The 14,820-nt window shown below is 45.4% G+C and overlaps 1 protein-coding gene across 1 annotated transcript in view; it reads right to left on the reverse strand.

The window, feature by feature from the left end:
- The window catches only part of PCCB (propionyl-CoA carboxylase subunit beta), a 70,088-nt gene that overhangs the window by 54,901 nt on the left and 367 nt on the right, over positions 1-14,820 (reverse strand). Inside the window, 3 exon segments of the mRNA XM_034781028.1 lie at positions 2,409-2,477; positions 6,177-6,296; positions 14,574-14,818. Coding sequence (XP_034636919.1) covers positions 2,409-2,477; positions 6,177-6,296; positions 14,574-14,818 — 434 coding nt within the window.

A 14,820-nucleotide genomic window follows, 5' to 3' on the forward strand; every position in this document is an offset into this window, starting at 1 on the left:
GGATGTCTCTGACCTGGCTGGAGCTGCTCCTGCAGGCTGGGCAGCGTGACCTCAGCCTGCTCCAGCGGGCCAGACCGGGCAGCGCGGCTGCAGCAGGTTCCAGCAGGCTGGGCTGGGCAGCGCGGCCACAGCGTGCTGGGGGGGGGGCGGCGCGGGCTGAACGGCATGGCTGCAGCCTGCCAGCCCCGGAGCTGCTTCGGAGGCAGGGGGGAGAGCAGCGTGGCCTGAAGCGGAGAGACTCTGGCCCTGCCTCTTCCCTTCTGTCTCTGCCAGCTGTGCTGTCTCTCCTTGCTCCCTCTGTTGGGGAGGTTTGGGGGGGGAAGGGGCTGTGTCCCATCTCTCCCTCTCTATACCGTTCATAAGCCAACCCCCTTCTCTGGTGCTTCTCTTTTTTACTAAAAAAATTCAGCTTATGAACGAGTATATACGGTAAGTACCTTTTTCTTTTCCTTTTTTCTACATGCTTAAAATGAAATCAGGATTTTATTTTTGTAATTATAATTTTATGAACCAATGTCTGATCCTAGGCAAAACTGGTTCATAAAAGAGAGGGATTATTTTGTGATACATAATTCACCCTAATTGCGAGCTCAACTGTGAAAAGTGAGTGTAAATTCATAAAATGTCACAATAAACTATTACAACAAATACTGATGGGAAAAAGGTGAGACAGAAAGACCGCATTATTCAAAATAAAAAGGCCTACTGATAAATTCAAGGATTGTGTTAAGATCATGGTTGGTAAATAAAAAAAGTGTAGAACCAAAAAATCTATGAGCCAAAATGGGTCTGTACGCCTGTGATCAGAAAGGGGCAAATAAAAGCTCGATGCTGGTACAAGTTTGTCAGGTCTCAGAGTGGCTTATAAGACCATGTGCTGTGCCTATGTTTTTGCAGCAGTAAGTTGCAAACAAGAGTCAACTCACTCCAAAGACCAAAGCTGCAATTTTCTATCTTTGCTTCTCTTTTCTCGCCCCTCTTGTGGGTGCTTGTCTTGTTTTGTCTTCTTAGGAAATGAGATTGGACTTTAACAGTAGTAGCAGCAACTTCAGCCCATTTCAACTAACTTCTTCTCTTGGACCCAAAAGGACAGTTATTACCATTTTAAATAGCATTTAAGACATTATCAAACAAAGGGGTTTCTTCTTTCTAAAAACTCTCCAGCTAAAGGGAAAGGGAAAAGGGGATGCTGCTAAAATAAAAACCTTATTTAATACTTCACATTTTAAATGCTTTAACTGTTTACAGGTTAAAAGGATTTTAATATAGTGTGTTTACATTGATACAAAGCGGGCTGAAGTCTCTGTATACCAAACCCTGAACTTTGTTTAACAGTGTTTAATGTTGGGCAGTAACTGGGTTATGTTAACACCTTTGACTCTTTGGGCCCCTTTATTCCATTTAAATTAATACAATAGATTCCACTAAGACAAGATGCTGCCTACGAGGTTTCCTTAGGACTGCCTTGAAGAATCTCAGGACATGAGGGTGTGCCATGAAGTCTGAGAAGAAAGTAGCACTAAGAACTGCTGCAAAAACTATGAGGAAAAAAAAAATCAAAACACTGCCTCAGAGGCCAAAAGCTGGTATTTTATACCTAAATAAAAAAATATTTTCAAGGAAAAATCCAAATATTCCATCTACTGTAGTCCCTTTAACAAATTTTGTTGTTCTAACTGGAAAAGCAATCAAGTTTGCCTGAGCATCCTCAATCCCAAATTCCAGCTATTATACAAACACAAGGCCTGATCCTGCAATCAGATTTGAGCAGGAAGACTGCAGTGATTCACAGTGCCCCACTGATTTCGCAGGGCTCCATGAAGGTTTAGCAGTCCATCCAAACAGATCCCATTGCAGGATCAGTGTCAAATCCTGCACATGCCACTAGCCCACCATGCTCTGCTCAATCATTTGATCACGAATTAATGACTTGATTACTGAAACTCCCAACTCAAGTCATCTCAAAACTCCAGTCTGCTAAAGTATCACCATCAAGCCTTTTTACCCATTGGTGAGAACAGTTCCCTCATCCTGAAAGATTCCCATTAGCTCTCTGTCCTCTATAAACATTAGTCTCCTCATCTTCTAGGCCAAATTCTCACCACTCATGTTCCTGATCGTATCTCTCACACAGTGGAGTTTATCAACACTGCGAGCCTCTCCTTGCCTAACCGCCCCCTCACCCATTGCTACACATTGTTAGAACATTTCTGTTACCCTGCTGCCACGTGTCGCAAAATGTTGTGCATTAACACACTGTTATTATGTTGGAACAATATTAACTCGAGGGACAATTTACATAATTTAGATATGCTAAAAGACAAACAATTTAGACAAAATGTACAAAAGATTAGCAAATTTGAAAGGTCAAGCTCACAACATGTAACTGACACAAAGCAAAAGAATACCTGACTGAAGACATAAGCCAGTCTCCCATTAATCCAGCCCTGGCCAGTTACCACACTGTCTCCAGGATACTGCATGAAAGAGCAAAGGACACATAGGTCAGAACAGTAATAAGTTCATTAAAAAAATGATGTCAACGTCTTCTGAATTCACAGACAAAATATTTGTTAATCTGGGAATGGGGCTGTCTCTTCCTCTGTGTTTGTGCTGGGCACTAACATCCCCCAATCCTGATAAGGACATTTGGAGTTCTACTATAATATAAATAAAACTTAATCCGGAAAAAATGTTGAGAACTTGTAGTTTTATTTAAACTTCAAAAAAGTTAACGTGTTAAGGTGACACTGAAAAAAACCCCTAACATTAGAACGTAAGGAAACATAGTTATGGGCACATTGTGACCCTAGGAGCTCATCAGTGCCAATTGGCTGAGGGACCACCATACTGTAACCCATATCAGATCTGATGCACTCATTTTCCTCAACACACTGTTGTCATGACATGTATCTAAAAGGTGTCACGTAAGGTACCATACATAAACTGGCCACATCCTGAAAATCACTGTGTGATGCATGTACAGGTTGTATTCAAAAGATGATATATGTATGCTGGAAATATTTTCTTAAATAGGTTTGGGAGGTAGTATTTACGTCATACGCTTACTCTAGACAAAGGAATGGGATTCACCTATCTGATTGGTGGGATTTCTGGCAGAGGACAATGAAAGAACATTTACATATATGTTTAAAAAGCTATCAAGCTTTTTTCCCTTGCTTGGTGTGACTTAAATCTTTGTTCTTCGCTAATAAACTTCTTCTTCTATTACAAAATCATCTCAGCACTGGGTATTGAAGTCAGGGTTAACCTAACAGCTGGCGTGTGCTCTGTCTCTTTGGAGGCAGCAAACCTAATCATTTCTGAAAGTGTCCAGTGAGAAGGACTGGACACTGCAGGAAGATGTCTTGGCAGCACTCAGGAACTGGGGCTCTCAGATAGTTATCTGCAAGGCAAGGTTTAGATTGGCTGAGTCTTGAAGAGTTTGCTAGCAACGCAGACAAGCTGGTGTGGCTGGGAGCTGAGACACAGTTTAGCAACACAAAGCACTCACTCGCTGAGGCAGAAGGGTTACGCAATGGCTCACAGTTCTAGGTGCCTTAAGCTGGATGTCACATACACAAACCATCTTAACTTTGCCCAGGACCCAGGGAGACATTTTGATGATGGACAGCAGACTGTGGGTTTGCAGATTTTAAATCCACCTATTTGCACAGTCTGTCTGTGGAGTAAAGGAACTACAGAGTACAGCCTTTAGGCATTACTGCACTATATTTAATAAACACTAACTAATGGTTATTATATAAATGCCACATACTCCCTTTGGTCTCTTGCATAAACCTTCCACTGACATGGTAATCTGTTGTGGACCGAGGGAAGTACCCAGTCCTAAATTCATACCCCAGACCATAATTAAGTACACACCACATAATGAGTTTGACACCGTTGCTCTAATACCAGGGTGGATTGATCTAAATCAGGGTTGGGCAAATTTTTGGCCCGAGGGCCACATCTGGGTGGAGAAATTGCATGCAGGGCCATGAACATAGGGCTGGCACAGGGGGTTGGGATGCGGGAGGGAGTGTGGTGTGCAGGAAGGGGCTCAGGGCAAGGGGTTGGGGTGGAGGAGGGGTGCGAGGTGCAGGAGGGGGCTCAGGGCAGGGGGTTGTTGGGGTGTGGAGTGTGGCAGAGGGCTCAGGGCAGGGGGCTGGGGTGCAGGAGGGGGTGCAGAGTGCGGCAGGGGGCTCAGGGCAGGGAGCTGGGGTTCAGGAGGGAGCTCAAGGCAGGGGATTAGGGGGTTATGGCCAGGGGGTTGAGATGCAGGAGGAGGTTTGGAGTGTGGCAGGGGGCTCAAGGCAGGGGGTTAGGGGGCTATGGCCAGGGGGTTGGGAAGTGGGGTGTAGGAGGGGTTCGGGCTCCGGCCATGCGCCACTTACCTGGAGTGGCTCTGGGGTGGCAGCAGCGTGCAGGCAGGCTGACTGCCTGCCCTGGCCCCAAGTCCCTACGGACCCTGGGGGAGGGGGAGAGGGCCCCGTGTGCTGCCCTCGCCTGCGGGTACCTCCTCTGAAGCTCCCATTGGCCGCTGTTCCCTTTTCCTGGCCAATGGGAGCTGCGAGAGGGAGAGGGCAGGAGAATAGTTTGCTCAGCCCTGATCTAAATCAAAGTGATATAAATCACCAATTGTAATCACACTTTAAATCAGCAAATCTTGATCTAAATAATAGATTTCAATCTTGGTTTGCATTTCTATTTTTTAGTTATTCTCCTACAGAGAAGTTGATTCTCTGCACCTGCCGAAGAGGCTACTGCTGTGAAAAGCTGGTTTAGCACTTCAACAAACTCCAGTTCAACGTGCTAAGTTGGTGGCTTCCACCAGGGCTAGCTCTTTGACTTTCTTTAAAACACTTGTAGCAAACATGTACTCTTAATTTTTTTAAATTTATTTCATATACACCACAACATACACTATTTCACATATCTGACAAGTGCATACATTGAATTGGACACTTTCCATTTTGTCATATTTTCATTCACCAACCACTCACCACAGTAATTACCAGGGTTTACATGCACATTTCATAGATTTTAAGGCCACAAAGGACCATTATGACCTGACCTGCAAAACAGACCAGATTTCATCAAACCCAATATAAATGCAAAAGTTTGTTCGCCTATGTTTCTGTTTCTAATGTAACCAATTGCCAGGGCTCTAACCACTGAGGTTTGAGGAGCTGCTAAATATGAAGTTGAGACAACATTCAAGAGGTTATTTGAGCAAACAGGTATCCTTCAAAAAATGTAAAATCAACGCAAGTGAAGCCAACAGAAAGGAGCATAACTATAGCAGGTAAAATGGAAATTAGGAATGCAAAGAGGGAATCTGAAAAGCAACCAAACACATAAAGACAAATACCAAGAAACTCTTTGCAAAGTCTATCAGAAGCAGAAAGCCTGTTTGAGAATAGGTGGGTTAGCTAGAGCAGTGGTTCTCAACCAGGGGTACACAGAGGTCTTCCAGGGGGTACATCAACTCATCTATTTGCATAGTTTTAAAGCAGGTTACATAAAAAGCATTAGTGAAGTCAATACCAACTACAATTTCATACAATGACTTGTTTATACTGCTCTACATACTATAAACTGAAATGCAAGTACAATATTTATATTCCAATCAATTTATTTTACAATTATATGGTAAAAATGAGAAAGTAAGCAATTTTTCAGTAACAGTGTGCTGTGACACTTTTGTATGTTTATGTCTGATTTTGTAAGTTTTTAACTGAGGTGAAACTTGGGGTATGCAAAATAAATCAGGCTCCTGAAAGGGGTACAGTAGTCTGGAAAGGTTGAGAGCCACTGGGCTAGAGCACAGAATCCTAAGAACCATAGAACTGTAGGACTGAAAGGGAGCTTGACAGGTCATCTACTCCAGTCCTCTACACTGAGGCAGGACTATGTATTATCTAAAACACTCCTGATAGGCGTTGTCTGACCTGTTCTTAAAACCTCCAATGACAGAGATCCCACAATCTCCCTAGGTAATTTGTTCCAGTGCTTATCTACCTTTACATTTAGGAAGTTTTCCTAATGTCTAACCTAAATCTCCCTTGCTGCAACTGAAGCCCTTTAATTCTTGTCCTGCCCTCACTAGATAAGAAGAACAATTTATCACCATAAGGACTAAAAGGCACAAGAGAGATACTGAACAGAAATACCTTATTCTGATCAGACTCCATCCCAAAGTCTGCACATCTGTGTTCCACGAACATGTCATACTCAACAAAACTGCCAGGGTCCAGCAACAGAAGAATTCGCTCCCTTGCTGTCAGCTTTCCCTGAAATGCAGCAAACAACATTTAACAGGACCATCATTTGGTTAAAAATCCTGCAAGGCATAACTTAATACCACTAAAAGAAAACACGTGGGGATTAATATTTATCAAAGAGTCCAGAAGCATCCCCATATTTGTTTCACTAAGCAGGTGCCTCACCCCTTCCCCACAATATTTAAAATAAGGAAAGTAATCACAATATCAGTTAAGGCAAACACGATGCAAAATAAACTGGAAACAGAAAACAGACAGCTGGAAAGCAAATCCCATTATCACTAGAGGGAACATCAGGACAGAGGTGGTGCTCCCTGAGAGGTCTTGTTAAAAAGCTGCGTGGTATGGTGACTGTTTTTGTTTACTCTGAGCAGTTTATTTTGATGTTAGGATTATTTTTCTAATGGAAGAAAGCACATGGAAGGAATCATTTCACAACTAACTCATTTCAAACCATTTATCACAATTATAACAACGTTGTGCAAACAAACAAAAGAGGAAAACAAAAAAACAGAGAGAAAGAATTGGATGGCTCATCTCTGCATTTCAGACAGACCTTTACTCTTTATCTCTCTCCTTCTTTTGGCATTAGTATATTCAAAGCATTTGACATGCTGGTAGAGTCCAATAGGCTGTTCAGGTGTACTGAGATCCGTTTCTCAGTAACAATGCCAGGTAGTTATCAATTATTGTGAAGCTCTTACCCCTCCCCCCCCCAAAATGCCAAGGCCAAGGTTTTCCAAAACAGAAGTGTGAAGGGTGTTCCTGGCCCTTCATGGTACCCTCCTGGAGGCCCTAATGTCCCAGGGAGGAGCAGTGAAGGTGGGTCCCCTGGTTCTGCCTAGAATGGCTGTTTCTATGCAGCCTATCAGAGCCCAGCAGGCTAAGGTAAGTGCTGCAGGGCCTAAGCAAGTCAGTTCCAGGCTAGGGCAAGAAAGGGTGCTCTGCTCTGGTTAAAGGAACTTGATGGGCAGCATTTGTTAAACCTAGGAGAAAGAGAACCTAAGAGCTCTAGCCCTAAGTTAATGACTAGAGGTAAAAGAGACCAGTTGGGAAAAAGCCCAGGGAATGTAGCAGCAACCAATTAAAGGAAGCAGTATGTGACTGCTGTTTATAGGGTCCCTGGGTTGGACAAGGAGTAATGAGTGGGTGGCCCAACTGGCTATTGGGAAAATGGCCTAAACGCTGAGAAGGGGACTGTCATAACTATAAAGGGAAGGGTAACAGCTGTCCTGTGTACAGTACTATAAAATCCCTCCTGGCCAGAGACTCCAAAATCCTTTTCCCTGTAAAGGGTTAAGAAGCTCAGGTAACCTGGCTGGCATCTGACCTAAAGGACCAATAAGGGGACAAGATACTTTCAAATCTTGGGGGGGGAAGGCTTTTGTTTGTGTTCTTTGTTTGGGAGTGTGTTCGTTCTCGGGACTGAGAGGGACCAGACATCAATCCAGGTTCTCCACATCTTTCTAAACAAGTCTCTCCTATTTCAAACTTGTAAGTAAATAGCCAGGCAAGGCGTGTTAGTTTTCCTTTGTTTTCTCAACTTGTAAATGTACCTTTTACTAGAGTGTTTATCTTTGTTTGCTGTACTTTGAACCTGAGACTAGAGGGGAGTCCTCTGAGCTCTTTAAGTTTGATTACCCTGTAAGGTTAATTTCCATACTGATTTTACAGAGATGATTTTTACCTTTTTCTTTAATTAAAAGCTTTCTTTTTAGAACCTGATTGATTTTTCCTTGTTTTAAGATCCAAGGGGTTTGGATCTTGATTCACCAGGAGTTGGTGGGAGGAAGGAAGGGGGATGGTTAATTTCTCCCTGTTGTAGATCCCAGGGGGGTTGGAACTGTATTCACCAGGAGTTGGTGGGAGGAAGGAGGGGGAATGGTTAATTTCTCCTTGTCTTAAAATCCAAGGGGTTTGGATCTGTATTCACCAGGGAATTGGTGAAGGTTTTTCAAGGCTTCCCAGGGAGGGAAAATTGATGGTGGCAGCGGAACCAGAGCTAAGCTGGTAGTTAAGCTTAGAAGTTTTCATGCAGGCCCCTACATTTGTACCCTAAAGTTCAAAGTGGGGATCCAGCCTTGACAGGGACAAAGCTTTTTCAGAAGCCTGGGGGAAGGGTGGGATTTAAAGGGCCCAGAGACAGGGCTGAAGACCCTGGTGAGGGATGACAGTTTGAAATCTTTGCTACCCTGGAAGGAGTTCCTTCATTATGACTGTGTGACTTGGCTGGAGGGCTGAACTGCTAGAGATGTGCCTAGCAAAGCTGACAACCTACAGGGACCACCAGGAGCAGGAAAAGACCTGCACTACCAGATGCAGAGGCAGGAGGCACTCAAGAGGTGTCCCCTGTTACGAGGACCCTAAAGTTAGTCTCCTACTTTTGTAACTTTGCTCCTAAACAAGTGACTGATTTTTTTTTTAAATCAAAAGTGCTAAGCACCCAGCAGCTGCAGATTTTTGAAAATCTTTGCCCCAAAGTATTAGCATAAAGGGACACTACATGGGCTTGTCTACACTTACAGTGATGCGGTAGCGCTTAGTGAAGATGCTACCTATGATAACGGGAGAGCTTCTCCCATCAGTGTAGGTACTCCACCTCCCCAAGAGGCGGTAGCTATATCGATGGGAGAAGTCCTCCCATCAATATAGCTCTGTCTACCTGGGCGTTACGTCAGTATAACTGTGTCACTCAGAGATGTGGATTTTCTACATCCCTGAGTCATGCAGTTATACCGAGATAAGTTTGTAGTGTAGACAGAGCCATCCCTTGGGTAGGGTGAATCGGCGTGACCTCTCTGGGCCCTGCGGGACGGTGCAATTGGCCGGTGTGGTAGGTCCCGGAAGAGACAAATCTGTCACTTCCGCCCCGGGCCCTGCACCCCCCTGGGGGCAGCCCTGAGTGTAGACCAGGGCTTTCACCTTTGATTTCTTAAATTGATACATGAAAAATCATGTGAACTTTCAAAATAGTATTTCATGTTGTTGACTCTTTAAACTACTAGTCTAGATCGTTCTTTCCCAGAGATAAGCAAAGCAAATGGGTTTCTCAGTTTTGGTGTCAGGGTAAAGGGATAACATGGAGGTACTCAGCAAAGTCTGCCCCGGCCAGAGCAGGTGTTATCCAGAGCCAAAAGGACTGGGCTCTCAGCACTGCATGCCCTGAAAAAGCCAGCCATTCCCTGGAGAGTAGGGGCTGCTCTGGAGGAACCAAAGCCAGCAGGAAAGGCTGGAGGGCAGTGTAAGAACAGAACAGAAGCACAGCATGACTAGCTAGATCCTCTGAGGAGGAAAATCAGAGGATTTATCAAAGCAAAGTCTGGGACAAGATTGGTACCAATCAGTATCGTCCAAGTGTCAGTGTGACCTGAATTAGCCTCCTGGAAAGTTAAATAAACCTACATTCTTGGAGCTAGTCTTTCTAAGGCCTGCAAGAAAGTCCAGCTAACTAATGGGGTGAGGGAAGGACAATCCTTGTGATTTGTTCTGATTAGATAAAAATACAGACGTAACTTGCAAGAACCCATCTCTGAAATCAAGCAGCAACTGTCTGTGAGCAAAAAGGAATAGGCGTAGGGCTTCTATGGGTAGCATTCCCTGGTTCCACAGTGGGTGCCTATTATTAACATTTTATCCCTTGTTGGGTCTGAAGGCCTCCCCTCCCCTCCAATCAACTCAACAGTACACAAGATAGCGGGGACAAGTCAATGTACAGGAATTACCAAGGTATTTCCCTCTTCTCCATTGTCGAGAAGATTCTTGTTCGCATCCTTTTGAACTGTCTCCTCCCTCTTGCTGAAGACGTCCTTCAGGAATCCCAGTGTGGTTTCAGACTGTCTCGGGGCACCACTAACATGATTTTTGTTGCACGACAGATCCAAGAGAAGTGTAGAGAACAACACCAGCCATTTTTTATGGCATTTATTGATCTAAGGCCTTTGATTCAATCAATCATGAAGCATTATTGAAGGTGCTGTCTAGGTTCAGTAGTCCATTGAAGTTCATTCATGTTCTCAGGCTACTGTCACTGTAATGGATGGGAGATGGACCTGTTCACCATCCGTACTGGTGTTAAACAGGGCTGTGTTATTGTCCCAGCCTTTTTTTCCCCCTCAATCTATCTTGCAATAATCTTGATTCTTATTTGTGACTACCTTTCTTCTAGAATTGGGATTGCGTATTGCATGGATGGCCTGCTTTTCAATTTGTGATGTCTTGATTCTAAAACTAAAATCACCAGGACTATTATTACGGTCCTTCAGTATGGAGACAACTGTGCTATCCTCGCGCACACTGAGGCTGACTTGTAACCCACCTAGATCGCTTCTCAGGCACCTATCATAGCCTGGGACTTTCCCAAAACACTGGGAAGACTAAGGTGCTCCACCAGCCTGCCCCAGCACAAGTTGCCCCCGTTCTCCCACATACTGTAATCAGTGGTGAAACCATGGAAAACATTGAGCCCAGATAGCCAATCTTGATGTGGCGATTGAACAAAGGATCTGTTGTGCCAGCATATCTTTGGAACATTGCTCCGTTATGTCTTTATTGACAGAGATCTGTGGATGGCAACTAAGATCCTGGTCTACAATGCAGTAGTCATCCCCACTCTTCTTTATGGGTGCAAGACATGGGTGACATATCGAAGCCATCTTAAGCATCTGGAGTGGTACCAACAGTGCTGCCTTAGGAAGCTTCTCTGTATCAGATGAGAAGGCCATCACACCAATGCCAGTGTTCTCTCTGGAGGTAACATCACCAACGTTGAGGCGAAGATTATGAAACATCAACTACATCGGGCTGGTCGTTGTGTGCAGATGGCTGATACTTGTCTTCTGAATCACATTCTCTTTTCTCAACTTAGCCATGTTAAGAGAACCCATGGGGGACAGAGGAAATGCTACAAGAACACCCTGAAAGTATATCTTAAGAAAGGAGACAGTGATCATGAATTGGGAAGAGTTGACTGGAAACAGACTGCAGTGGCACTGCATCACACATCAACCCTCATGCGGTTTTGAAGACAATTGCCTTGCTCAAGAGGCTGAGAAACAGCAAGGAGGAAGGAAAAGCTACAGCATCCCAGCCAGCAGATGTGCTCTTTCCAAGCAACCACTTGTCACATATGTGGAAAAACATATAAAGCATGAATTGGACTCCTCAGCCATCTTAAGTCTCATCAATGACTTTTCCCCCTGGCAGATATCATCCTCGTATTGTGGGATAGCTGATGATGACACAAGATAGACAAGGGCATTTGGTTAGGGTTGTCAGTAGTGCAAATGTAGCTCTGCACCCAGTAAAGGACTGATCAGAAATTACAGCTGAACTGAAGCAGGAACGGGAAAATTCTGAAAATAGGGTGCCAAACTAAGGAGTTTGGTAGAAATAGGTACACGGTCAAAAATAAAACATCGAAGACCTCCATCAGCAGAATATGTACAGTGAAACCTGTTATGACCAGCTATTGATGGTACCAACAAAAAACATTCCTGATAGAAACACTCTGTTAAGGTCAAACAAAACTGTCCTGGCAACTTTAGGGTTACTTAAGAACAGGGCTGCCTGTGGAACATGCTCCTTAATGCAGATCTGACTATTGGTGTCCTTCACATTACACTGCTCTACAGCCAAAATGCTTCTGAAATAAACGCAGTCAAACTTTACTAATTCTGGGTCACTGAGAACGAAAATGATGCTTAAAATTGTTGATTGGCTCTAGTTTTCAAGATATGCTATTGGGTCAGTATATACGACCCTTGACTTGGGAATGGCGGAGGATAAGTGAGTTATAAAGGGAAGGGATCTCAATTTAAACCAGAAATGACTAAAATACATCTTTGACTGGATCTATGAATAAATCTATGACTGGGTTTGGACTGTACTTGATTTTTAGGCAAAACAATGAATGGTGCAATCTGATTTTTGGTATTGCGTCATACATAATATGAATTGCATCATGTTATTCCTAGAAGTCATGGATGATGCAATCATAACGAAGCTTACATCACTCTGCCGAACAAATTGCCCTATATCAGCTCTAGAAATCATACAGTGTCGTGCTCTTATTTGTCAGTGTTTGATTTTGCAAAGGGATACATTTCTGTTTAGCCAAAGTGAGCAGAGATGTCTCGTACTTGTGTGAACAGTGCAGATAACTTCTGCTATGTTTGTGGTGAAGTGACTTCTGCATCACAAAAGTGCAGTATAACCACTATGGTTAAGAAAGCCTATCACCTTTATTTTGGCTGCAAAATTGGAGATCAGGACAAGAGGTGGGCCCCACACATATGCTGAAACACTTGTGCAACAAATCTTCGCCAGTGGTTGAACAGGAAAAGGAAATCTATGCCTTTTGCAGTGCCAATGACTTGGAGAGAGCCAACAGATCATAAGAGCAATTGTTACTTCTGCATGGTGCCTCCAGTTGGGAAAGGTGTGTCAAAGAAGAAAAAGTGGACTGTGCATTATCCAAACATTCCATCAGCTATACACCCAGTACCCCACGGAGAAGGACTGCTGGTTCCTAATGCACCAGAATCATTCTCACTTGAGTCAGAAGAGGAAGAGGATGAAACTTCTGGTCCTGAACCATCAGTGTCACAGGACCCACATTTTCTCCCATCCTCCTCCTCTGAACCACACCTCATAACACAAGGTGAACTGAATGACCTTGTCAGGGATTTGGAACTACCCAAGAGTAAGGCAGAGCTGTTGGGCTCCAGACTACAGCAGTGGAATCTCATGGCAGGTGAAATATTATCATGTAAAGCAACCATAAACACATGAAAAGACCTAGGTTTACAATTTATGATTAAAACGCTACTATCTACACAATATACATAGACATAAAATGTAAAAACTTAAATATTTTAGAAACAGTAGCCAATCAGTTGTTTTAATTGTCATATTTGAATTCAGCACATCAAAATACATAATAAATAGCACATTTTATCTCTGAAGCAGACGACTTCTCAAAAATTGTAGACCAGTGTTATATGCCACTAGGCTTTCTACATTGACCTCTGCAGTCTTATGTTTGGAGAGAGTGCTGCTACAATTCTTTAATAAAAACGTGGGTTGGGGACATAATGGCAGGGAGTCCATTGAGAACGCAGCCCCCTGTTAGCACCTCTTCCAGTGAGAGCAAGTGGAGACCTGTCCCCCCATAGCCCATCCTTCTAAGAGAGAGCCAATCACCCAGACCCCATTGGCAGGGATGGGGTGCCAGCCCCATGGGGACACTGCCAAGCTGGGGATAGGGGCAGGTCATTGGTCCCAGAGAAGGTCAGGGCTGGTTGCCTGGCTGGGGGTGGAATCAGTGCAGGGAGGGGTCACAGCCATCAGGAGATGGCTGCAGGGGTGTCAGTGTCTGTACTGGTGGGGGTGGGGTGTCAGTGTCAGGGAGAGGCAGTGGGGGATAAGGTCAGGGGACTGGGAAGGAATTGAGGGCAAATCAGTCTCAGGGGTTGGTGGTGTCAGGGGCTGGTGGGAGGGAAGCAGCCTCAGGGGTGGACTAGTGTCAGGGACCAGATTGGGGGAGAAAAGGGTTGGTGTCAGGAGAAGCCAGGGGGATATTGAGAGTGGGGTTGTTCTCAGGGTCCAGAAGGGGAAGCCAGAATCAGGGGCTGGAGAGGAAGGCTGGTGTCAGGGACCAGGGAGTATTATCAGGGATTACGGTCAGGTGCTGGCGGTGGGTGGGAGGAATAGGTACAGGATCGGGGGCGGTGTTGGCAGAGGGGCTGGTGTCAGGGCCAGGGGGTATCGCCGGGGATCAGAGTGACCAGATATCCCAATTTTATAGGAAGAACAGGAGTACTTGTGGCACCTTAGAGACTAACAAATTTATTAGAGCATAAGCTTTCGTGGACTACAGCCCACTTCTTTGGATGCATATAGAATGGAACATATATTGAGGAGATATCTATACACACATACAGAGAGCAGACAGTCATGATATTCAGGGCTTTGTACTATATGGGCACCTATTACTCCCCACACCTGTCCCAATTTTTAAACTTGCTGTATGGTCACCCTATTGGGGACCAAGGTCAGGCACGGGGAAGGGAGGGGCGATGTTGGCGGCGGGGAGAGGGGGGGGACTAGTGTCAGGGCCGGGGTACCGGCGCGGATCAGGGTCAGGCACGGGTGGGGGGGGGGGGGGGGGAGGGGGGCCGGGGGGGGGGGAGGGGGTGATGGCAGGGTGGGGCTGGTGGCCGGACCAGGGGTACCGGCGGGGGGGGCTATGCCTGTGTCGGGGGAGGCCAGGCCGGCGGAGCTGCTCACCCGTTTGTGTTGCGCATCGATGCGGGCCTGACCGCCCCCCAGCAGCGCGGCGCGACGCTTCTCGGCGATGCGCTCGGGCACGGAGCCGGGGGCGCCGGCCGAGCGAGACCGGACCAGCCGCGTCCGCGAGACCCGCAGGAGCCGGGGCAAGAGTCGTAGCGCTGCCATGGCTGACAGCAGCATGGCGCATGCGCAGGAGCGGGGCATTCGAGCGGCCGCCTGAGAGACCGCGCGGGCCCGCCCTGAC

Source organism: Trachemys scripta, chromosome 9, assembly GCF_013100865.1.
Source record: "Trachemys scripta elegans isolate TJP31775 chromosome 9, CAS_Tse_1.0, whole genome shotgun sequence".
In the NCBI taxonomy this organism is placed as follows: domain Eukaryota; kingdom Metazoa; phylum Chordata; order Testudines; family Emydidae; genus Trachemys; species Trachemys scripta.